Here is a 26,393-nt window from a genome sequence, read left to right on the forward strand (position 1 = left end):
TCCAAATGGGGCTTAATTATTACTGAAGCCATTTGTTCAGTTTAATCCTGCGACGAGCTGCCGCTTCTCATCCTCAATTTTCCTTCAAACTCCTAGTTTCCAGCTCAGTGGGAGGTCGTCTGACAGGATTCATAACCTGTGTTCACACAGGTAACACCTCACAGCTAATCAGGTGGTAGGAACAGCTGGCATCACTTTATCATAAATGTATTTATTATATAATCAGTATGACTGTTTTGACTTTATTGAAACTGGTAAATGAATAATTTGTGTGTGAGCATAGCAACAGATTTCAACAGAACAGATTCTCACGGTTTGCTTTCATGAAGATGCTCCTGCTCCCCAGATAATGAGCGCTAATTATGTTCACTCTTGCGCCACCATCAGAAAAAAACTTTCCTTTTTAGCTCCATTTCTACAAAGATTCTGAACGCAACAAGAGTCGCAACAAGAGTCTACAACGTGGTCTAAAGTAGTGGACCGACATTTCTATCCTCTTAGCTACATGGCTAAAAACTATTTCAGATGCAAGGTGATGGGATGTAAAGCAGAGCTGTCATATAATGTATCTAATGTAAACCATTAGTGCTGTGACGGCTAGTGTATTTGTACTGCACCGTTCGCAGCCCAGTGCACGCAGAATACACGCTATGTAGATTTGATGCACGTTATGTGGATCGAAAGTTCGAAAGCGGAAGTTCTGCACGGATGGTTTTAGCTATACGGCGTTACACCTCTTCCCAACTGGACGCGAACATCAGATTCTTTCAGTTTTTTCCACGATGAAGAGTCCCTAACCTAATAAATGATGTGCCGCTTGTTTAGCTCCACCTCCAACCTGTTTTCATGGTCAAAATCGCCGCTGAGGTCCTTGACATTTCTGTTTTTGTTTTCCCTCCAGTCAGCACTGAACATGCATGAACAGAGACTCATTTAAGAGGTTGAGAATCGGCACATTTTATATGATTCACAGCAGATATAGTTTCGCTTTGAGCGCCATTCTAGTTTTCTATAATGAAAATAGTTTACCGAAGTTGCCAGTGGGCAAAATGCTAACTCAGTCCCCCGCCGGAGGATTGTGTCTGTCTGTTGGAATAAATGCAACAAACGGATCCTGATGCATTTATTTCTTTTTCTAGTTTACCAAACTCACACCGAAGCGTGACTCCTGAGTGCCGTTACATCGCTATCGAGCATGTTAGTGGGGTACAGGTTAGCTCATGTGATGATCATCAGTCATCAGAAATCAGAGTTCCCCCGTAAGTTACATTAACACTGTGACAGTCGTGTCTCTGAAACACAGACAAACATGTGACGACATCAGCCACATGTGTGGATCACAGCGGTCTTATATCAAAAGAAATGTCCTTCTCCTCCTGTCCGACCCTGTTCTGTACAAGCTGCAGTCTGCAGTGGACGACTGCAAACAGACCAGAAGGTTGTAGTTCAAATCCCAGATCAGTGTGTGTGTGTGTGTGTGCGTGTGTGTGCGTGTGTGTGTGTGTGTGTGTGTGTGCGTGTTGGGGGTCTGTGTTTATTAATAGCTTCAGTTCGTGAGGCGAGCAGCTGATTGTCCTTGTTCATTAAGATTAAAACAAGAACGCCTCGAAACAAAACCCTGTGTGTGTGAGTGTGTGTGAGTGTGTGTGTGTGAGTGTGTGTGTGTGAGTGTGTGTGTGTGTGTGTGTGTGAGTGTGTGTGTGTGTGTGTACGTAAGAGAGAGAGTGTGTGTTTCACTGCGTCAGTAAAAGGTCTGTTGCATAACTAGAGGTGGATGCAGTCGCTGCAAGACACTGCAAACACACGCACACGCACACACACACACACACAGCCATGGCTACAGTAGTCATTACACAGTAGCACTTTAGTAAAGAACGCAGATGAAGACCATGAGATGTGGTTGAAAGCTCCAGTCAAAAGCTCTGTCTTATCTTCAAAGCAGCATGCATGTATATCCAGGACTGAAACTTACATGTTTATTTCCTCCTTCTGATATTGATCACCCTTCATCACCTCCTCCTCAGCCCCTTTAATTCCTCCCTTTTCTTTCATCTCCTCTTCCTCTCCACCTCCATCATTATCTTCTCTTCCCTTCATCACCTCCTCCTCCTTCTATCACTCTCCACCTCCCTCCTCCACACCTCCTGATATTGATCACCCTTCATCACCTCCTCCTCATCCCCTTTAATCCCTCCCTTTTCTTTTATATGCTTCTCTACCTCCATCATAATCTCCTCTTCCTTCTCACCCTACATCACTTTATCCTCCTTTTATAATTTTCTCCTTCTTCTTTATACACACCTGAAAATCCTACTCTTACTCTTCATCACCTCCTCTTCCCTCTTCCTATTTGACTTTATTCCTGCTTTCCTCCTCCCCTTTTAGGATCACCTCCTCATCTTATCACTTCCCACTCCTCCACCTCTCTAATACACTCCTGCTAAACATCAGCCTACCCTTCATCACCTCCTTCTCAGCCCCTTTTATTCCTCAATTTTCTTTCATCCCCTCCTCTCTCCACACCCACAGGCTACATTAGCAGCAATTAGAGAGAGAGAGAGAGAGAGAGAGAGAGAGAGAGAGAGAGAGAGAGAGAGAGAGAGAGAGAGAGAGAGAGAGAGAGAGAGAGCAAGAGAGAGAGAGAGACAGACAGAGATAACAGACAGAGAGAGAGAGAGAGAGAGAGAAAGAGAGTGTGTGAGAGAGAGCGAGAGAGAGAGAAAAGAGAGAGAGACAGAGAGAGACAGAGAGAGAGAGACAGAGAGAGACAGAGAGAGACAGAGAGAGACAGAGAGAGAGACAGAGAGAGACAGAGAGAGAGAGAGAGAGAGACAGAGAGAGACAGAGAGCGACAGAGAGAGACAGAGAGAAAGAGAGCGAGAGAGTGAGTGAGAAAGAGAGAGAGGTGCATGATGAGAGTTAAATAAGTAAGGAGGAGGGCTGACAAGCTGCAGGGTCAGCAGCTAACACATACACACACACACACACATACACACACACACACACACACACACACACACACACACACACACACACACACACACAGAGGTGAGTCATGCTGTTGAATAAAACACAGTGGACAGACGAAGGAAACACACACACGAGAAATGACACGACATATTATTAGCTAGGGTCAGAGGGTGGTTAGCCTAGCTTAGCATAAAGACTGGAAGCAGGGGGAACCAGCTAGCATGGCACACCAACCGACACTTCTTACTCTCACTGGATCATTTATTACACTGGTATTGTATATTGTACATATGTTTTGCATCAGTACTGTATATACACATACATGTATAATTACAACCAATGATTAACATGTTGCATCTTGTTTGTTTAATCTGAACAAAGACAATATAAAAAGTTTTAAGCAGTTTCTAGCGGCAACAAAACTCCATTGTTCTCCACCAGAGAAGTTAGAGAAGAAGTAGTGTTATTCATCTATCGTTGTTGTTACCTGCCGTAGCAGGAAGAGTACTTACCGGCAGCAGAGACTTTAGAGTGGGATTATATGCTGGATTGTACAGAAATAAAAAGAGAACTATGTCCCAGTGTCTGCCTTTGTCTCAGGCTGCAACATCATTTTACACATTAAATGTGGGATAACGACTTTGTTAAGTATGCTATTCACACGCAGTATCACAGCTGGAAGGCATAATTTGCACTGTACTGTGATGTTGTTCGCCTTTTATGCTTTACATACATAATTATGATTCCACCAAGTGAAAGCATTTCTTTAACCAACTTTAGAGGCCATTGTGTGAGATTTGAAGGGTTGTAATGTGAACGTATAAATCTATGGTAGTATATAGTTCTGCTGGTAATCTCCATTTGTACTTTAAAAAAGATACAATGACCTGTTTTTGTATCCTGAATACGTAACGCCATGACAGACTGTTTGACATGATGTCTCTTTGTCTTCACTATTGTTCATAACCCCTGCTGTTTTATAATGAACTCGAACAAGTTAAAAACAAATGTTATTTCTCAGCGTGCTCTGCTGATTTTCTTCACGTCCTCTCAGACTCAGAGCAGGAAGCGTCATCTAAAATCTACAAAGTGCTGATGATGTTCATTATGACGCTGCAGGAAACTACGACACGCCGCAGGAGGATTGGATTCGTAAAGAAAGACAGAAATAATCTGAGAGTTGTGTGTCTGCACAGACGCAGGTAAACGCTCTGTTGTGGATGTGTCGGATCTATTCTGGTCTATTCTGCAGCAGCTTGTACCTTCAGAACAACAAGTTAAGACATGAATGTGCCTTTGTACCTGCCGCGACTAAAGCAAGGACTCACCTGAACACTGTTGGAAACCCCACAGACAGAAACACAAAGGAGAGACGGCAGAGAAAACACCTTTCAACAGGTAGACGACCGTCAGGGCAGCAAATAAATCCCAGAGGAACTCAATTCTCACAGAAATAACATAAATAGAGTGAAACATACATCTGTTGCAAAGTTTCTCATGCTTTGATTTGTAAAGGTACAGTAGACTGGGTGACAATATGATACAATTACTGTTTTTCAAGAGAATTGACCTCAAATAAGTCTTGTATCAAGTCAGGGAGACTTGATACAAGACTTAAATACGTGTTTGTTCTACTATATTGTGCGGACGAGAATGTACACACCTACTTTATACTTACTCACCTACCATGTGGGGACATACAGCAGGTCCCCACAAGGTAAACCATTAAATGTAAGTACTTGGGTTAATGTTAGGTTTAAGTGTTGATGCCGTACCTCTGACCAGGATGGTGGTGGATTTCTTGGCGGGGTTTCCCACATTGTTGGACGCCACACAGCTGTAGGAGCCACCGTCGTCCACGGTGATGCCAGGGATGGTCAGCGTGCCGCCGTTGACCACGCTCTTCTTCGGGAGCTCCTCCCCTCCCTGCCTCACCCACTCCAGGGTGGGAGGAGGGTCTCCGCCCGACGCCACACAGACCAGAGTGATCGTTTCCCCTGGGTTCACTATCAGGGGGTCGTCCAGGAGGAGCTTAATGGAGGGAGGAGCTGGAAGGGACGAGGGGAGGTGGAAATGTTAACAGCTGCTCATCCATACAGGACATCTGTCAGCGCTTTGTGTTTCTAAGAATACAAGAATGAACTCCACATGTTTGTAAATTCCCTTCTTGTTTTTGAGTTGAATAGTCATTTGCACCGTCGGCTTACAGCTACAGTGATGGGGGTGAATAAAACCATCATTTTTATTTGTCTCTCCTCGTGCTACGTGAAATCGGAAACTTATGAAATAAACATAAGTTCTGGCACAAAGAAGGCTTACCATCAATAATACATGAACCACAAAATAGGACTTTGCTAACAGTACTAAGGCAGCAGCTAATGATTCTTTTGCGGGGTTTTTCAATGGTGAAAGTTAAAGGTGACGTCTTTGAATGTCATCAAAATTGCAGATTTAATGTGTCCCAATCCTCTTTACATGTAATGCACTGCTCTGGGATATGAGTATTTCATTATGTTATTATTCTATTTTAAAATCTAAGTGCAGTGTAATTATGATTCTTGTTTGATTGAGTTTTCTGTGAAGCAGAATAAACCTTAAAGCATTTTCTCAAAGTCCCTTAGTCTCATGTAGGTCAGGCCAATATGCAGGAGGATCATGGGATTTCTCTCAAAATAATGTATACATTATTTTAAAAGGTTTAAATATCTCATCATGTGTGAATAATCCATAGTGTTGCAGAGTTTAAAAGCTTCCTGTCCTCAGATATAGAGTGAAATAAAAGCTGCATAGCAACGAACTGCCTCCACCAGCTGCACACGACGAGCTGCAGAAAAGCAGCTAAATGCAGAAATAATAATGAGGGAGATAAAAATAGCTGAGTCGACCTCTGTTAAGCTGACATCATGTAAATCCCATCAGCCCCTGGGGCGGGGCAGCAGGATCTACTGTACAGGTCAGAGAACTGCAGTCTGATCCAGAGAAGAAGATGCTTTATTTATGAATGACATCCAACTGTACACGCAGCCCAAGTACAGAGACAGATGAAATATATTATATATATAAAATCCATTTTATAAAAGTATGTATGCCCATTCCTGCCAATAAAAGAAAACACTTGCAAAGGAATGATAATAATACTCATGGTTAGTCCAAATTATGAGATACAAAGTCAAAGTTTGGACTCACTAACTAGGGTACAGTAGTACAGTGTGTGTGTGTGTGTGTGTGTGTGTGTGTGTGTGTGTGTGTGTGTGTGTGTGTGTGTGTGTGTGTGTGTGTGTGCGTGAGTGTGTTTGTTACCTGTCCTGTTGTTCAGAATGAAGTGGGCGCTCTTGTCTCCAATGCCGCAGACGCTCCTGACAGAGGAGATGCAGGTGTATTTGGCGTAATCCTGAGGACGAAGATTCTTTAGCTTTAAGATCTTCGTCTCACCCTGTAACACACACACACACACACACACACACACACACACACACACACACACACACACACACACACACACACATTTGTCTGTTTATACCGCCTTTCCTTGCCCCTAACCTTAAAGAAACGTGAATGTTAAAAGCAAGTTCTAACCTTCAAACAGTCCTTTGAAGTGAGGGGAGCGGACAAAATGTCCCAATGCAGAAATATTCTCACGATGGTTTAAAACTGAAAATCTGCATCTTTGACACACACGGTGTTTAAACTCTTCAGAAAAATTTCTCTTGCCTCAAGATCAGATTACCATCAGTGTAACTGGGACACAAACTACATTGACTCGGCTCAGCTGCATACATTAGATGTATTTTTGATACTTATTTATCAATTTGTACATTAAAAGATTGAGCTAACAAGTTTTAATTGATTATTTAAATTTACTTTTATATTTTTTCTCTCTTAGTGTCATCTTTGCTAGTACAGCGTAAACTCAATTAGGAGTGAGTATTAAAATAAAGACCAAGATATCAAATTAATAAATAGATAAATAGCTTCTGGTTTGACGATTATTTAATTTATGATTTTATAAGTATATTTTTCACACTTTCCTGGTTAAACAAAATAATAACAAATATTAAGATATTTAAAAATAATAATAAGTTAAAATAGAAAGTAAAGTAAAATAAATACACTCTAATACAAATAAATACAATTAATGAAATAAAACTAGAAACATTTGATAACATCCATCCATCCATCGTTTATCGCTTATCTGGGATCGGGTCGCGGGGGCAGCAGCTCCAGTAAGGAACCCCAAACTTCCCTTCTCCGGGCCACATCCTCCAGCTCCAACTGGGGGATCCCGAGGCGTTCCCAGTGAGGAGATATAATCTCTCCACCGAGTCCTGGGTCTTCCCCGGGGTCACCTCCCAGATGGACGTGCCTGGAACACCTCCCTAGGGAGGCGCCCAGGTGGCATCCTTACTAGATGCCCGAACCACCTCAACTGGCTCCTTTCAACGTAAAGGAGCAGCGGCTCTACTCCGAGTCTCTCACGGATGGCTGAGCTTCTCACCCTATCTCTAAGGGAGACGCCAGCCACCCGTCTGAGAAAACACATTTCGGCCGCTTGTACCCGTGATCTCGTTCTTTCGGTCATGACCCAGCCTTCATGACCATAGGTGAGGGTAGGAACGAAGATCGACCGGTATATTGAGAGCTTCGCTTCTGCTCAGCTCTCTTTTCGTCACAACGGTGCGGTAAAGTGACTGTAATACCGCCCCCTTGCGAGAGTAAAGAGTTGGTCCGTTGTTCCACGACCAGGACGGAATCCGCATTGTTCCTCTTCAATCAGAGATTCGACTACCGGCCGAACCCTCCTTTCCAGTACCTTGGAGTAGACTTTACCAGGGAGGCTGAGAAGTGTGATACCCCTGTAGTTGGCACACACTCTCTGGTCCCCCTTTTTAAATAGCGGAACCACCACCCCGGTCTGCCAACCCCTAGGCACTGTCCTAGACTTCCACGCAATCTTGACGAGGCGTGTCAACCAAGACAGCCCCTCAACACCCAAAGCCTTCAGCATTTTTGGACGGATCTCATCAACCCCTGCGGCTTTGCCACTGTGGAGTTGTTTGACTACCTCAGTGACTTCCATCAGGGAAATTGACGATGATCCCCCATCAGCCTCCAGCTCTGCCTCAACCATAGGAGTTCCTCAAAGTGCTCCTTCCACCGGCCGATAACCTTCTCAGTCATTTGATAACAATGAATATAAAATGGAAAGATATAAAAAATCAAATCAATTAAATTTAATAAATGTAACTATTTAGATTTTTTTAGGAGTTACAAATACAAAATGGAGTTACAAAATTGAGAAACTGAAAACTATATAAATAATTATTCTTTCTCAAATAGCTCATAGTATAATATCATTAACCTTCATGTTCTATGCACTTTAAATTGAGTGTTCTGTTTTGTCGATGTGTTTCTTTACACAATACAGAAGAAAAGTCTCTCTTGGAATCAAAGACCGACGATACTGAACTTTTCATGCTCCTTATTTTAACCAAAAATCATTAAAGTAAATGGAGAGAAATCAGCAGATTTATCAGCTCTATTCTGTCTCTGCCTGAGTTTCTCCTCCTCCTCCTTCAGCTTCCTCCTTCTCGTCTTCTCCCTCATTCCACCTCCTCTTTCTCCATTTCCCCCCTCTCTTCCTCATCCTCCTCTTCATGTCTCCACCTCGCTGCCAAATCTCCCTTATCTCCTCTGGCAGCCTCTGCGCTGCCTTCCGCCTCACGGACAGATGAGATGAGATTAGATGACATTTAAATGGGATGTTTGTGCAAAGATGGCGGCCAATTTTTTGGCGGATGATGATGATGAGGAGGAGATAAGTTCCTCATTAGTGCCTACGAGAATCGAAGAGGGAGGGGTTAACAAGTTCTCGAGCTCAGCGCTGAAGGCATTACAGTCGACAGCGTTTAAATCTTGCGTGAATGTTATCTCTGCTGCGGTATTACACGGCCCGCTAACTCGGCCGCCTGATTGGCCGGCTTCCCTTTGCTCTAAATTAAATCTAAACCACAGCCAAATGTGAAAAAAAAAAAGACAAATCTTGAATCTCCATCTGCAGAGGTTTTTTATCCACACGAAGGAGGAGGAGGGTTTAAACTACAGGACGGATCGGCTTTCTCAAACTGTTGAACTCACTGACGAAGAATCCTCAATGCATTTTAGAAATGACAGAAAAACACAAGAAAGGAGAAGGTCGAGTTTCTGTTTGTTGGTACTTACAACACAAAAAACAAACTTCAAATCCCAAAATAAAGTTTCTCCAAAACTCACTCATTACACTTTTGCAAAAATCACCATCATTGTAGTTTCGATTCAAAGAATTAGGTTTTGCTTTTGATTTTTTAAATACAACTGCTGGCCCCGCGACCCGATCCCGGATAAGCGGTGGACGATGGATGGAAATACAAATCACATCAAAAATAAATAACTCCCTGCAGAATTGGAGGTTGTGTGGGAAGATAAATAAATTATTTTCATGTGAAAAGATGAACGTATTTTTAGGGAATATAATAATATTCAACCCATAGATATTTGAAGTTCCTTTGCTTCTTGGATTAATAACAGAAGAAATCGTATTAAGATTAAAATTATGGTATTCAACAAAAAAAGCATAAAAACTGGTATAAAACCTCACAATCCTAAACAAAGGATGGACAGAGTAATAAATAGACCCCTAAAAATATACCATGTTAAATGTGGATCTAAGTTAAATACGCTAATTGTTTTACCCGTTTATAAATTATATTGAAATTGATTGAAATAAAAAGCGACAGCAAAAGTAAAACCACAAACTTCCAACTGATCATTATTCATCCATTCCTCATTTCCACCTTCCTCAACTGCTTCATGAAACCTTAAATGTCACTAAAACAGATTTTAATTGGATTTATTTAAAAACAATAAAAAGATTATAAATAGATCTTTCAAAGATACAAATCACGACGAACGATTAATCATGTATGAACACATAATGGAAGCGAACATGAGGTATAAACCTGTCTAGGTTTGGACGTCTGTGTGAAGCAGAAATTGGACAAAAATCAAACTATTAACTATTTTTGGCCGCAGCTGATGGACCACTGCCCGCTTTTATAAAGCTCCAGATCCCACTGAGAGTTAAACTGAGACTAAAAAGATTTTAACTGATGGAGCTTCTTTCCTGGGAGAGAGTGAGACGTCACTCTCAGACTCAAAGCTGAAGTCGTGATGAAGTGTTCCTGTCTTTCTGACAGTTGTGGTTTGGACAAAATATAATAATAGGAAGTTACTGAAGATATAAATGAAAAAACATGATGCCAAAATTTAAAAATAGTTCAAGTCTCATGAGCGCTGTGACTATGACAGTTTTGGAAATGACTTTAAAAAGAAAAACAAAGTGGAGAGAAGAAATGTATTTTCTGATTGCGTAACACCAACTGCAAAAATGTAATAAAAATAAGGAATAAGTTAAAGTAGAGAACATTTAATAAATAAAAGTAAAATAAATACAATTTAATACAAATAAATAAAATACATGAACTTAAAATAGAAAAATTAATTTTTAAAATGAATGAATATTACTTTATAATCAAATAATTTAAATTGAATAAATTAAATATACTAAATTTGATTCAGTTAAAAAATTTATAGAATTAAATATAAAATAATAAGTGAAAATGCTTCCCTCAACGAGGCATTCGGCATGTACAAAGTGAGAAACTGGAAAGAACATAAAATGATTATTCTTGCTCAAAAGCTCCCTGTAAAGTATCGTTGACCTTCATTTTCTATACACTTTAAATTGTCTCCAATCAACAAGAACTGCTGTTGGTGTGTTTTTGTGATTTGCACCTCAGGGACACCGAACAAACCAACCAACACCAATTGTGCTCAACACAGCTGGATGTCCATCCATCCATTTACTGCCTCTTCCTTATGACTTTACAACGCTCTGGAGGTATGTTTGGATAGATGACACAAGTCAGACAGAATCCTACGCATACTAATACTATGATACTAATAATATTAGTGTAGCCTAATCTTTAAACACAATGAATACACAAAAAAAGCTGCACAGAAAGTATGTTTCTTCACCTGTGTGAAAAAGGGTTCGTAGATCTCCACCCCGGCGTCGGAGCCCTGCGTCAGCGCCTCCCTGCCTCTCCTCCAGGTGTAGTGAACAGGTGGGTTGGAGTTGGCGACACAGCGGAGAAACACAGTCCTCTCAAAGTAGAAGTGTTCCTTCGATTCACCGACACTCTGATGCACCGTTATCATCGGATCATCCAGGTCTGAAGAGGAGCAGGAAGAAGACAAGATGGAGGAGCACAGGAAACAAAAGGTGGCAGGTAAATAAAAGGGACGAGTGGCAAAGAAATAGATGGAGAGGACGGAAAGTTTCTGTATGAATTTGAGTAAAAAGGATAATAATAATAAAATCTAATTCAAATTTAAAGAGGCTTTAATGGCATGAAACTGATGAAAGTTTCTGAGCCAAAGCGTGAAAATACAATTATTTTCCAAATATTCGGACGGTACACAGTAACATTAATATGAATATTAACACAACATTAAAATTGATATAGATGTACATATATATATATATATATATATATATATATATATATATATATATATATATATATATATATATATATATATATATATATATATATATGTGTGTGTGTGTGTATGTACATATATATATATATATATATATATATATATATATATATATATATAGATACAGTATATCCTATGCATGTATTAAATTGTTGTATTATGTGTGGTCACTAAGCCTGTACTGTCTCTGCCAATTCATAATCTCTTTTTTTTAGGTCCAGATAACAATATAATCTTTGGCTTTTAGTTTCTTCTTTCCAATGTTCCAATAGTTTTTTTTACATTGCTTTATCTTTTGGTTTACTCTGATTGGTGTTTTTAAAGTAATGTTGTTGTGAGTTTGGTCAGAGTGTCTAAGAGCGGGCAGTTATAGCCTCAGCACCAACTGACGTAGGGGGCTTTTTTCTGGGCTTTGGAGTGGACGGTGTCTAGGCATGGACGAATTATGAGACAATGGACCCCTGGGTAGAGGCATGCAAAGGTCTCCCACCCCTCCCACAGACCGTAAGAACAAAAGACACAGATTAGAAGAGACATCTTGTTGTGTTTTGCATCTGTGTGGTTGTTTTGCATCTCTGTGTAGTTGTTTTGCATCTCTATGTGGTGTTTTTGCATCTCTGTGTGGTTGTTTTGCATCTCTGTGTGGTTGTTTTGCGTCTGTGTGGTTGTTTTGCATCTCTGTGTGGTTGTTTTGCGTATGTGTGGATGTTTTGCATCTCTGTGTGGTTGTTTTGCGTCTGTGTGGTTGTCTTGCGTCTCTATGTGGTTGTTTTGCGTCTGTGTGGTTGTCTTGTGTCTCTATGTGGTTGTTTTGCGTCTGTGTGGTTGTCTTGTGTCTCTATGTGGTTGTTTTGCATCTCTGTGTGGTTGTTTTGCGTCTCTATGTGGTGTTTTTGCATCTCTGTGTGGTTGTTTTGCGTCTGTGTGGTTGTTTTGCATCTCTGTGTGGTTGTTTTGCGTCTGTGTGGTTGTTTTGCATCTCTGTGTGGTTGTTTTGGTCTGTGTGGTTGTTTTGCATCTCTGTGTAGTTGTTTTGGTCTGTGTGGTTGTTTTGGTCTGTGTGGTTGTTTTGTGTCTGTGTGGTTGTTTTGCATCTCTGTGTAGTTGTTTTACATCTCTATGTGGTGTTTTTGCATCTCTGTGTGGTTGTTTTGCATCTCTGTGTGGTTGTTTTGCGTATGTGTGGTTGTCTTGTGTCTCTATGTGGTTGTTTTGCGTCTGTGTGGTTGTCTTGTGTCTCTATGTGGTTGTTTTGCATCTCTGTGTGGTTGTTTTGCGTCTCTATGTGGTGTTTTTGCATCTCTGTGTGGTTGTTTTGCGTCTGTGTGGTTGTTTTGCATCTCTGTGTGGTTGTTTTGCGTCTGTGTGGTTGTTTTGCATCTCTGTGTGGTTGTTTTGGTCTGTGTGGTTGTTTTGCATCTCTGTGTAGTTGTTTTGGTCTGTGTGGTTGTTTTGGTCTGTGTGGTTGTTTTGTGTCTGTGTGGTTGTTTTGCATCTCTGTGTGGTTGTTTTGCATCTCTATGTGGTTGTTTTGCATCTCTGTGTGGTTGTTTTGTATCTCTGTGTGGTTGTTTTGCGTCTGTGTGGTTGTCTTGCATCTCTGTATGGTTGTTTTGGTCTGTGTGGTTGTTTTGCATCTCTGTGTGGTTGTTTTGCATCTCTGTATGGTTGTTTTGGTCTGTGTGGTTGTTTTGCATCTCTGTGTGGTTGTTTTGCATCTCTGTGTGGTTGTTTTGGTCTGTGTGGTTGTTTTGCATCTCTGTGCGGTTGTTTTGGTCTGTGTGGTTGTTTTGCATCTCTGTGTGGTTGTTTTGGTCTGTGTGGTTGTTTTGGTCTGTGTGGTTGTTTTGGTCTGTGTGGTTGTTTTGCATCTATTTGTAGAAATTGTGCATCTCTTTGTGGCCTTTTTGTCTCTTTTTGGTTGTTTTGTGTCTTTTCTTTGGTATAGTGTGGTATTTCATGTGTCTAGGGGGCTGAATTTAAGGTGAAAACATTTGAGCACTCTCTCTTGAATGTTAACTGTCAGTGGGAATCTGCCCAATTGTGCTCTACATGCATTTGTTGTTGTTTTGCTGTGTAAGTGTAAAATGTATCTGCAGGTTTGTGCATTTAAAGATTCTGTTGGATGTTTGTCCCAACGGGTAGAGCTATGATTCACTGTAAAGTCATTTACCACCTCCTGAGCCAGAGATATAAATATATAAATATACAAACACGATATTTCCTCCCTGTGGAAACACAATGAGGACAACTGAAGTTTGTCTGAATTCACATTTTCCAAACAGTGGGTCAGTGTTCCTGTGGTGAGGGTAATTACTGTGGAACCAGGGGCTTTTTAATTGGCTGGAAACACAGTGAGCTCCCCAATCAGCTGACAACAGCCAACCACTGCGTTAATAAGTCTGGTTATGATGCTGCCACCAGCAGAGAGGCTAATGGTCGTTAATCTACTTCACACAGAGCAAACGTCAAACTCCGACCTGCACACTGAACACATCAGGGCCCGAAAAACAAAAACAGAAGCAAAAACAATCTGCTGTACGAGCTGCAGGTCAGGGTGTGGTGATGACTTAATGATTTATTCTGTTTCCTCCTGGAGTTTGATGTAAAAGCCTCTGTGCCCTGAAGGAAGCACTCAGCCGTGATGCGTTCAGGTACCACTTAAATCCCTGCAATCCCAGTAAGAAACATCCTCAGGATATTATGGCTGTTACACAACAACGCTCACAGCTTGCAGGTATTCTTTGTTACTTTTGGAGGAAACTTTCACACACACGATAGACGCCGCTGTATAAAAACACCCCGAGGACGTTCCTTTACTGGGATTACTGGAATCTTCTGCATCCCAGCAGCAACAATAAACATGAAGGTGAAACATGTCCTCTCATGCAGTGACAGATCATCAGCCAGCGGAGCTCCGGGGGCTTGATGCTTCGACTCCACACATGTAGGTCAACAACAATCAGACACGAGTGAGATGTACAAACAACTGAAAGAGTTTGTCACGTGTGACGAGGACACATTTAGGTCACGAGGAGGGTTTAATACCATCAGCTGACTGAAAACAACAGCAGAAAGTTATCGAATGATCTTTAATCCACCTGGAGCTTCATCTTCATCTAGCCTAAGCCTGTTTCCCCGTTTTCGGTCTTTATGGTAAACTAAGCTAACTTTTTCCATCAGTTTCCAGTCTTTATGCTAAGCTAAGCTAACCACATGTGTCTATGTATCCGTGTGTGTTCTTACAGTAGACGTCGACTCGTATTGACCGGATGGCGGGGGATCCCAATCCGTTCTCAGCCTTGCAGTAGTAGCGCCCTCCCAGGTGGCGGCTGATGTTTGTGATCTTCAGAGTTTCGTTAAGCAACGTCGAGTCGCCCTGGCGGTCTGAAGCCCCGCCCGCTGTCTTTGTCCATCGAATCTGCACAGAAGGGGAAGGGGGGGGGGGGGCTTAGTATACACAGCACAATGTTTAGAGTGTCTTAAAATATTAAATTGATTGGTTTAGGCCGAACAGTTTAGTCCATCCACTCCAACCTCCTCCCTACACTGATGTTGTCGCTCCTGACTTCTTCAGAAACAGCTCTTCACGTCCTCACTCTTGATTACTTGGGCTAAATAAGAGTTATAGTGCATCAGTTTATGTAGGTATAAGTAAGAACAGTGAATGAGAACAGCCTGTTCCCTGTGCAATGACAATAAAGTTGAATCTGATGTGATCGCCATTCATTGTTATCGCCATGCACTGGGATTCAAGCTTGGTTGGAAACCATTTTCTAAGATAAGCGCTTCCTCCCAATGTCACGATATATGGGAATTTGGGAAAATCTGGGAATTCTGAAACTCAATTTTTACTTCCATACCTGGCTAACCGCCTGTCTTGTTCTTATTGGCATGTGTCACAGCAGGCATTGGAATCAATGAGTTTACTGGTCTGGAGTGGTTTAAAATGATTGGTGTAGATTGACCAGTTTACACTGGTTGACACCGAGCAGGTAAGAAAAGGTAAAAACTGCTGTCTGGTTAGGACTTCCCTGTTCAAATGAATTTTCTCACTGCTGGTTTATACAGGTTTAAGCATACCAGTGGCATAGACATCCATACATATATCATATGTAAAGATTATTTATGTTAAAATAAATTAAATCCGGTTTCTGACTTGCTGTAGAACACAGAGCAGCTGGGGTTTAGTGCCTGGCTAAGAGGCACTGCGGCAGCAACACTGCGTTCAAATTTAATTAAAAAGGCTTTATCGTCAGATGCACAAAAGCTACAGGGTAGTTGATGGCAAGGAACATTTTAAGCCCCAGGCTCCTCCAACAATGCAACATACAGTATATTTAACACATATAATTAAAATAAAGTAATAAAATAATGCAATAAAAATAGTGCAAGAGACATAATGGTGCAAGTAAAATGCAGGGATAAGTAGCATATATACATATATAATAGAATAAGACAAAACAGACTTTTAAATACGGTACAGTGGAATTACACACTGCATACATTAACAATATATAAATATGATACACAGATGTACAGTATGTACTGCAAACATATGTAAGTACTGAACTTCACAGAGCTCAGTGTGTGTGTGTGTGTGTGTGTGTGTGTGTGTGTGTGTGTGTGTGTGTGTGTGTGTGTGTAGAAAGGGGTGTAGCAAACAGGGGTCTTTAGTTTAGTTAGAAACTGAATCGATGCCAGACTGTATTAGCCTTCTGCAGATTAACTCCGCAGTGTGTGTGTTTGTGTGTGTGTGTGTGTGTGTGTGTGTGTGTGTGTGTGTGTGTGAGGTCCAGATTTGTCCTCGTTCAGCATCTGTTGGTTTTCGATCCGTCCCTCCCACCTGCTCCGTCCCTTACTCTCCTCCATCATCATCATCCTCATTTCTCTCCATCTGTCTCTCGCTCGTAATCAGATACATTTTAGATTTTAATTACTGATTAGTCATAAAGTCTCCTCACTGGGAACGCCTCGGGATCCCCCAGTCGGAGCTGGAGGATGTGGCCCGGAGAAGGGAAGTTTGCTGCCCCCGCGACCCGACCCTGGATAAGCGGTAGACGATGGATGGATGTATATAGATGTTCTAGATGCTTAAAACATGTATAGAAGTTTGTAGATTGTTATAGATGACATAGATGTTATGGATAGTTACACAAGTAGTAAACTCTTTCAGATCTTCAGATAGCCTAGATGTTCAGGTTATTGACTGTTACAGATTGTGACGGAGGTTATACTGTAGATGAATACAGATGTTATAGAAAGTTACAAGGTATAGATGCTTATAGATTGTAATTCTTATAGACTGATGTTGAGGTAGAATATTACATGTGTTTTATGGATTCATAAAAATGTAAGCTTTTTTTGGCCTGATAACTTTGCTGTGTTCCAAAACACACTCTCGCCTCCATCAGCATATTTTCCACCCTGATTCTTTCAGTCCCACCTGCTCCATCGCCCCCTCCCCCTCCCCCTCCCCCTCCCATGGTACAGTCCTCCCACATGTCGGTCGCCCGGCAGCCAGCTGGAGTGAAGCGGACTTTCTATCGGTCTGTGCTGCAGACAGACGGTTAACAGCCTCAAACCAGCGAACTGACAATTAATGAGCTAAAAATACTCAACAGATCCTGGATCTGTGTGACAAGACAACGTCTAATTAACACAAAGGCACTGTAACATTACGACAACACTGGTACTAACAGTGTTATGGACCTGTCATGGTACTGCAGTGCCGCAGCAACATGACAGGTCCATCATATCCACCAAGCCAAACAAACATAATACAACAGGCAATACTTAATCCATTGAACCGTTCAGTATACTTATTATATTTTGCTTCTTACTGTTACTTATTATATTGTTATTTTTTAATGATGTTTCTTGTTGTTGTATAATCCCCTTCTCCTGATGTTTCCCTGCTGTGGGACTAATAAAGTATTATCTTATTTTATCTGATTAATAACAAACTTAACTGTTTACAGCTCCTCACAATGCTTTTCTTTGTCATATTTCTTTCTTCTTGTTGAATAAAACTTAATATTTTAATACTTTACTTTGGACTGCACAACATGAATTTATAATATCTTCAGTCAATATAGAAAAACAATTGAATTCGAGAAATTTAACTATTAAAATAATCGTTAGTTGCAGCCCTGCCTTCATGATTGTTATATTATACTATTTTATCATACTATATTAACAGCAGCACAGACTACATCCTCCAGAATCACTGTACAGGTGAATCAACACAAACTGAACATCATAACCTCCATGAAGAGGACAGAATTCAACTGTGACTAACAAACAGCTCTGAACGCCTCATCACTCATTCACAGCACATTTACACCTGCATCACTAGTGACAGTGAACGCAACACATTAGCTTCTGGTGTTAATTAGTTTAACTGCGTCAGGTGTAATGAGAGAAATGTATATTATATACAGAGAGGAAGAAAGAAGCTGAGTGATGTGATACGATCAGTTTATTTAGAGGAAGGCTCACGAAAACACACTTTCATGACTCCATCTGTCTTTAAACTGTCAGAATGTTTTAAGTTTTATTTATTTTTACTGACAGTTTCTCAAAGTACATTAGGAGTTTGGTGTTTTAAACGTTTATGTTCTTATGATATGTTCTTATGTATCAGACATTTCTCAATAACCTGCATGCTCTTATCTTAAATCATAATTATAATCACAAGTATCGATATGCAAACAGATGTTTAGGGAGTTTCTACATCAATTCATAGCTACCTGTGGGAGAAATGAGGCTCCAGATCCACAATGATTCAGATTTATAAAACAGAAACTAAATGTATAAATCTGGCAATGCGTCTGCAATCTACAAAAGATTGTATGCACCTGGCGCCTGGTGTTAATATAAAGTCCTGTGATGTGATCATCCAGATAATGTATCCAGACACAGACGCTCAAAATGATGTTTCTTACTTCAGGAAACCATTTTGGGGTCAGAGTGTAAATAGCGGCAAAGATTTTAATTAATAGTTTGATCCAATTTACAGACCACCATAAAATTTAACACAATAAAATACAAATGCTCTTTATTTGAATAAATGGTCATCTATAAAATATTACAATATTTATAGATGCTCAATATAATATAGATATATAGAATGAAAAAATTAATTCTACAAGCTCGGACACAGCATAATCTGTTTAATCTAAATCCTTAACATCCAAATCAGATTTAATGTTGACTGACTGAACTTCCTGTTGTCTTAAGACATTATTGTTAATTACAATTATTGTTATTTAAAATAACACTCAAATGATTTCAGTAAAACAACCATTAAATACTGAAACCTGAACTGAGAAGGTGAAGAAGAAGAAGGATGAAATAAAAATGCAGAGGAAGCTGAGCTCTGCAGTGACGCAGAGAGACAGAAAAAAACCCAGTGTGTGTTTTACAGTGTGTGTGTGTGTGTGTGTGTGTGTGTGTGTGTGTGTGTGTGTGTGTGTGTAGATTCAGACTGTGTGCCAGCAGCTGATCTATTTATAGCCTCAACAGACTGACAGCAAAGAGAGACTAAAGAAGAAGAAATAGAAGAGAGATGAGGATGGAGCGAGAGGAAGAGGTGGGTTGGTACAGTATGAAAGGAAGTAGAAGTAGTAGAAGAAGAAGAGGATGAGGGAAAGGAGGATATACAAAGTTCACTTAAACACATCTTATCTTTCCTGATTATTGATTATTACTAATGAAGTAATAAAGACACAATGTCATCAGCTGTGATGATGTTCACACGTTCATGTTCACACAACATGCATGTAATCACTACAACTGGAAATATGTGTCACTTATCTAACATACTTTTACCTACTGTTTTACAACTGTTTACATCTCTGTATATATATATATATATATATATATATATATATATATATATATATATATATATATATTACTTTATTCTATATTTTATTTATGTTATATTTTATCCTTTAACTTGCACTATTGTATGTTTATATTCTCATTTTGATGCTCTTATTCTCTGTAATACATATTTAATGAGTATTGTTAGAAGGAGCCTGAGACTTAAGATTTTTATTGCTGACGACTGCTTCCCTGTAACTGTTGAACGATTAACTACTCTGCGCTAAACAATAAGAGAAGTGTCTGACAATAAAAGATGACCTCCTCACATCAGGACAGGATTAATAGCTGTGTTTTGAACCTTGACTGTGTGTGTGTGTGTGTGTGTGTGTGTGTGTGTTGACAGTTAAGGCTCCACTTGTGAGACTTGTGCAGTTTAATTAAGATGCAGCTTCCCGTCTGCAGCAGAGGTTTTTTTTAATGGGCTGCACCATAAACTCTTTATGTGCTTTTATTCTGAAATCACTGCTAGGAAATAAACATCATCAACAATAAAACACCCCCCATGATGTTTTAACACTATTTCTGTTCTACTCGACCTTTAAACTATTTTGATTTTACCTTTGAGGTCGTTTTATTTTGTCCCAAAAATACCAACAGAGGTACACACTTGTACACACTTGTACACACTTGTACTGAAGCCGACAGTGAAATGATACAAACTGACAAACTGTGAGTGTCTATGTCAAATATAAAAGCTTCAACAAACTGACGAGAATGGGCTGGATGTTAGAAAGGACCCCGACAGCGAGTCACGAGGAGAACCTCAGAGGTTGTGAGATTATCTCCAGAAAACTAAATTCTAAACAATGTCGTGTGTATTTCTTTCTTTTTTTTACAGCTTCAGAAGTTGATCTCAAAACAATACTGCTATGCACAGTTGTCTTATCATACAATATACTCATCCTGTATGAAGGTTGTTGGTATGGAGTCATTCCTCTGAAGCTGAACGGTTCATTGACTTCAAACAGATATCCCGATATAATGACTTCTGTATTGTTGGTGCAAAGGCAACATTAATACTTTGCCAGCATGAATAATTGCAATCAGACGCAATAAACTCTTGGCGTGGACATATTAATGGTTTCCTAACAGGAATAATGTCTCTCAGTTTCCCTGCTCAGAGCTTGTCGGTTATTTGTTTCTGGAGGATGTCGAGTTGTTTTTAATAAATTTTAATAAACGTTAATGAGGACGGCAAAAAGATCTTCCACTCTAGTTCACATTTCTCTCCAGTATCTTTTCATGAATTCTTCTTCTTTTACCGATTCCTCTTCATTTCTCTGTCTCTCTTCTTCACCACTCAGACAATAATGTCTCTCTCTCTCTCTCTTCGTTCCAAGACGGCGACGGCGGCTTTTCTCGTCCTCCAGGGTTTCTTCTTCTTGATTTTCTTCATCTTCTTCTTCTCTGTGTGATTGCTCTCATTTATGAAACACAAAGGCGTCGTAGCAACTCAGCTCAGCTGGAGCTTTGGCACTTACAGCACGCCGCCAGGGATTTTTATTACTGTATGTGCTCTGCAGAGTCAATAGGGATGCACAAGCGTGTGTGTGTGTGTGTGTGTGTGTGTGTGTGTGTGTGTGTGTGTGTGTGTGTGTGTGTGTGTGTGTGTGTGTGAATGTGCACTTCATGCTCTTTTGCTGTTTCAGTTTTCTTTCAGTCAGTCATCAGTTCTTCATATTTCTTTGGCTGTTCATTCATCTTTTAATCTTTTTAATCAAAGACGGCGAATAAAGTCTTCTGCTGACATCACGTTTCTGTTCTTGGTGAACATGTTTTGATTCAAGACTTACTTAAAATGAGATGTGATTTTCTTAAATAATAGCAAAAATACAGTTTTTACCTACTGTATTAGCAGTATAAGCAATATAAATATAAAGCAGTTGACTCGTTGTTACCAGTATAAATACCTCGGTCTGAAAAGTGAAGCCAAGACACTGGCTCCAAAATTAAATGCGAAGACAATGACCCTATTTCACACTTGATTTATTAACTCATTAAACAGAGTTTATGGTCTCAATCACTAGTTTCAAGTCTTCTTCAATACAGCATGATGTTCATTTTGTAAATGATGGTCCCATTTAGAGTAAAATGGACAATAAAGCAGCGCATGCTTTAGGGCACCTTGTGATTGACAGGTCACTACCACGCTCACGGTGTCTTCGTCTCAGACCTTTGACCCTTTCACAGTGTTTTCAGTTCATGAAAGTTAATTGTAACATTTATGGTCACATTAAAAATGTCTTCAGCGTTCAAATGTATTAAGCTCCACCCTCTCATGTCACTTTTGGTTCCAAAAAACCAAGATGGCTACGGACAAAATGCTAAACACGAGGCTTCAATACGGGAGTCAACAAATCAATGGGTGACGTCTTGGTGACTACGTCCACTTCTGATATACAGTCTAAGAATAATACAGACCATTATAACCAGTGTAAACCAGTCTAACCTGCGTTTCAGTATAAGCTGTATAAATATAAACCAGTATTATAAGAATAGGCAGTTTAAATATAATATAGGTATATTGGCTGATTGGCATCAGCTGCTTCATTCCAGCTTCCCAATCAGAGGCTGATATTAAATATTAATACACAATAAATTCAAGTGAACAGCTATAACCTGCTACTCTGCTGGTTTACTGTTGCAGCTCCACCTGCTCCCACTGTGTTCCCAGTATACCCAGTTACCTGTGGCCGGGGGTGTCCTGTCACCAGACACTGCAGCTCCAGAGTCTCTCCTTCTTTGATGGTGTAAACTCGCTCACTGTAGCGCTCCTCCTCCACATTACAGGCCTGACCCGAGTGCACGATACGCACCGTAGGGGGCGCTGTGGACCACAACAACACAGAGACAAACAGGGGGTCAACTCTCTCACCTGCATCACATGTAAACACAGCAAATTGGTCTGATGTCATCCTGAATCTCAGACAGCATGCTGTAGAACAAAAAGCTTAAAGACCGGAGAGCAACGATTTGATGATAACATGCAAACGGCGGTGAGCTGGTGTCTGTCATGAGCCATAAAATGTTGCCATAAATAGAATAAGAAAGAAACTTTGCACAATGTGAAAAATGTAGATTTCAAATTATTAAAAAAGGTTTTGCGAATGAACAAGAATTACCGCATTATGCCCCCACCAACAGTTTACATCCATGTCTGTCCATAATGTCTTCATGTCAGACATTTGAGGGGAATTGTCATAATTAGCATATTCATTCTTGAGTTATGGCCCAAAACATGTTTTGTGAGGTCGCAGTGACCAGTTCCTGGGGCATTCCTGAGATATCGTGTTCCCGAAAATGGGACGGACGGATAAAACTTCTGGTATCACAATAAAAAAAGAGATCCTGAAAAATGCAGTGCAGTAAAGCTTCAACTTTCTTCTTCTTCTTCTTCTTCTTCTTCTTCTTCTTCTTCCTTCTTCTTCTTCTTCTTCTTCTTCTTCTTCTTCTTCTTCTTCTTCTTCTTCTTCTTCTTCTTCTTCTTCTTCTTCTTCTTCTTCTTCTTCTTCTTCTTCTTCTCCTCCTCCTTCTTCTTCTTCTTCTCTTCTTCCGTTTTTGACATTTCACAGACTCAAAGTTTGATTAATAAAAACAGGAAAGTTTAGTAACTGTAGTTAAAATGTCCCCTGAAGGTCTAATCATGAGTTTGATCTACAGGTCAACACGATCATTAAACCAGTTTGTATTAATGAGACCTACATTACTTTCTACCTCTTCTTCCCTTTTTCTATTTTACTGACCCATTTTAGAGATGTATATGTATAATTGTATTTCTATGTATTATCTATACACACACACCTACACACACACATATTTATTTATTTATTCAGTAATCCAAGCTGCTGGTTTGGTATCAGCTCCAATATTGAACTTGTTTTCAGCTCATTTTGTCAGCAAACATACCATGGATTAAACTTTTATCAGTTTCACAGAGAATTACAGATTGAAGGAAGAAAAGATCACAACGGTGAGTTGGGGTATCAGAGATTGTTCCCATGTGCGGGTGATCTGTGAACTTTCAGTAAGACTAAAGCCAGCTGGAATATTTCAGGTTCAGATTTGAGGCCAAACTCTGATGAACGCAGTCTGTCTGGAACAGTTCAGCTAATTAAAGTTGTGAAATTATAAATGAGCGTCAGAGAAAAAAGGTCAGCAGGAAATTACTTTTTAATTGACAGGAGGTTTGGCGATGTCAGGTGGAGCAGACGGGCTGCAGACTGGACCACTAACCCTGATCTAGAATCAGCTGCAGGCCTGCAGGTACGGTGTCAGCGAGCTCCAGAGTTACTCAGAGTTTCTGTGTCGGCAGCTGCGAGGCATCCTGCATGTTTACCACACGTTTTTTATTTTTACACTTCGCCTCTATTTTTGCCTAACCTGCCTGCATCTGTGAGATACAGTATTCTGACTCGTGGGCGTTTCTGTGCACAAACACTGAAACTCACCACTTACTGCTTAAATATCTCTAATTTAACACTCAACTCTAGTTTCTTCACTGGAAGCTGGAACTAAATCGGTCTCACACTCCAGGTGACCTTTGACCTGCAGCTCTGAGTTTTATTGTGATTATTGATGCTTCACTCAGAATGTTTTTAATAAATTATTGTAAGAAATCATTCATTTTTAACAGTGTGATAAATAATGATAACACAGCGGTAATAGACCTTCAGCTGAACGTGGCCTGAACGTGAACACCTGAGGAGGTCGGAAGTTAGAGGGTCGTCATCAGAAGAGGAAAAGTTTGATCATTAAAGATGAAACAGCTGAGAGAGGAGGAAACAGGAGTTGAGAAGAGGAGAGAAGGAAACAGGAGTTGAGAGGAGAGAAGGAAACAGGAGTTGAGAGGAGGAGAAGGAAACGAGAGTTGAGAGGAGGAGAGAAGGAAACTGGAGTTGAGAGGAGGAGAGAAGGAAACGGGAGTTGAGAGGAGGAGAGAAGGAAACGGGAGTTGAGAGAGGAGAGAGAACGAGTGAGAGGAGGAGAGAAGGAAAGGGAGTTGAGGAGGAAACGAGAGTTGAGAGGAGGAGAGAAGGAAACGAGAGTTGAGAGGAGGAGAGAAGGAAACGGGAGTTGAGAGAAGGAAACGGGAGTTGAGAGGAGGAGAGAAGGAAACGGGAGTTGAGAGGAGGAGAGAAGGAAACGGGAGTTGAGAGGAGGAGAGAAGGAAACGGGAGTTGAGAGGAGGAGAGAAGGAAAAGGGAGTTGAGGAGGAAACAGGAGTTGAGAGGAGGAGAGAAGGAAACGGGAGTTGAGAGGAGGAGAGAAGGAAACAGGAGTTGAGAGTAGGAGAGAATGAAACGGGAGTTGAGAGGAGGAGAGAAGGAAACGGGAGTTGAGAGGAGGAGAGAAGGAAACGGGAGTTGAGAGGAGGAGAGAATGAAACGGGAGTTGAGAGGAGGAGAGAAGGAAACGAGAGTTGAGAGGAGAGAAGGAAACGGGAGTTGAGAGAAAGAGAAGAGGAAACAGGAGTTGAGAGGAGGAAGCAGGAGTTGAGGAGGTGACAGGAAGAGAAAAGGAGATCAAGAGAAGAGATGAATGAGGAGAGGACGATGAAAACAGGAAAAGAGAAGAAAAAAGAACGAGGTTAAGAAGAAGAGGAGTAAAGAAAGATGAAGAAGTATTGAGGATGATTTGTTTGTCCTACTTTTTCTCTCTTTTTTTTCATCCTCCGATGACTCACTGATGTTTCTTGCTGATGTCATCAGACCCCAAACCCCAAAACACACACACACACACACACACACATACACACACGCTTGTGGTGGAAATTCTGTTTGTTTTGATTATTTTATTGAAAACAAAAAAGGCTTTCTGCAGAAAGGATCAGAGCATACGACACAAAGGTCTGGTAGTGTGTGAAGGGTGTGGTCTCATCTTTAAACACCTCAGGTGACCCTTAAGCGGTCAAGAAAAGGGTAACTACCTCCTTTACAGCCGGCTGCTTTTTCCCACAGTCATCTTGAAGTCGTGCCTTCACACAGTACCATTTCACTAATGAGTACCAAGCCATAGCAATAAGAAACAGGGCAGTAAAGCAATGCAGTATTTCTCCATTGCACGAACGCACGCACGCAGTATAATAGAACAAGTAGAACTGCAGTAGAGTTTAACCGGAATAGAAACGCAGTGCAGTTTGAATATCTCAAGGACAGAGCAGCACCATAGTTAAAGTAGAACCTGTATAGTGTGACTGTAGGGCTTAAGTAATACATTGAACACCAGAACTACAATACAAGGTTTAAATAGAGGCACTATAGAACCAGATAAGAGTTAAAGTAGAACCATAATAAAACAAAGTAGAGTTTAAGTAATATAAATCCAGTGTGTAATCTGTACTGGAGTCACAGATGAAACTGAAACTGTATCTCATCAGAAATCTCTAAAATGTCGGACTGATCCTTTATCATCTCCTGACATCACGTCATGAAACATCACGTCATGAAACGAGTTTTAGGATTAACCACATCGGGGCTGTCTGTATGCAAGAACTGACCTGAGGACAGGTTAGACTGCAGAGGTCAAAGATCAGGCAGCGATTTATGTCAGCGAGCGGTCACAGCGTTCAGATTACAGAGCAGCTATAGATTGGATTATACTCTGTGCTGTTATTTCTCCCTCGGTGTTTGACTGTACAAAGCTTGTTCAGGCTGAACATGAAGTAAGATCATGTGTTTACTGTATATTTATACTTTAAGCACTGGATGTTTTTTTCTTTTGGATTTAATAATAATTTTGGACCTGATCATTAAGGCTTTTTTTTTTTTTTTAACTGAAGATGACCGTTTATTTTGTTGTTTTTATTTTTCTTCCATTATTTTTCTTGGTCTGAGATGAAGTGGAGTTAAATTATTTAACTGAAAAGGACAAGAGAGACTTCTGGGACTCTATTTTATGTTTTGTGTGATGAATTATTGGCTGCTGCTGGT

General features: G+C 40.5%; 1 protein-coding gene across 3 annotated transcripts in view; it reads right to left on the bottom strand.

Moving 5' to 3' along the window:
- Window positions 1–26,393, bottom strand: part of mdga2a (MAM domain containing glycosylphosphatidylinositol anchor 2a) — a 77,253-nt gene that overhangs the window by 35,143 nt on the left and 15,717 nt on the right. Inside the window, exons 2-6 of one of the 3 annotated variants that reach the window (XM_029460566.1) lie at window positions 22,152–22,291; window positions 14,818–14,992; window positions 11,044–11,240; window positions 6,271–6,403; window positions 4,746–5,018 (exon numbers count right to left, since the gene is read on the bottom strand). In XM_029460566.1, coding sequence (XP_029316426.1) covers window positions 4,746–5,018; window positions 6,271–6,403; window positions 11,044–11,240; window positions 14,818–14,992; window positions 22,152–22,291 — 918 coding nt within the window. Of the gene's footprint in view, window positions 1–4,745; window positions 5,019–6,270; window positions 6,404–11,043; window positions 11,241–14,817; window positions 14,993–22,151; window positions 22,952–26,393 lie in introns of those variants that run through there. The other 2 variants (XM_029460564.1, XM_029460567.1) reach the window with 2 other exon arrangements.

The sequence above is a fragment of the Cottoperca gobio genome, chromosome 22 (assembly GCF_900634415.1).
Source record: "Cottoperca gobio chromosome 22, fCotGob3.1, whole genome shotgun sequence".
Lineage (NCBI taxonomy): Eukaryota > Metazoa > Chordata > Actinopteri > Perciformes > Bovichtidae > Cottoperca > Cottoperca gobio.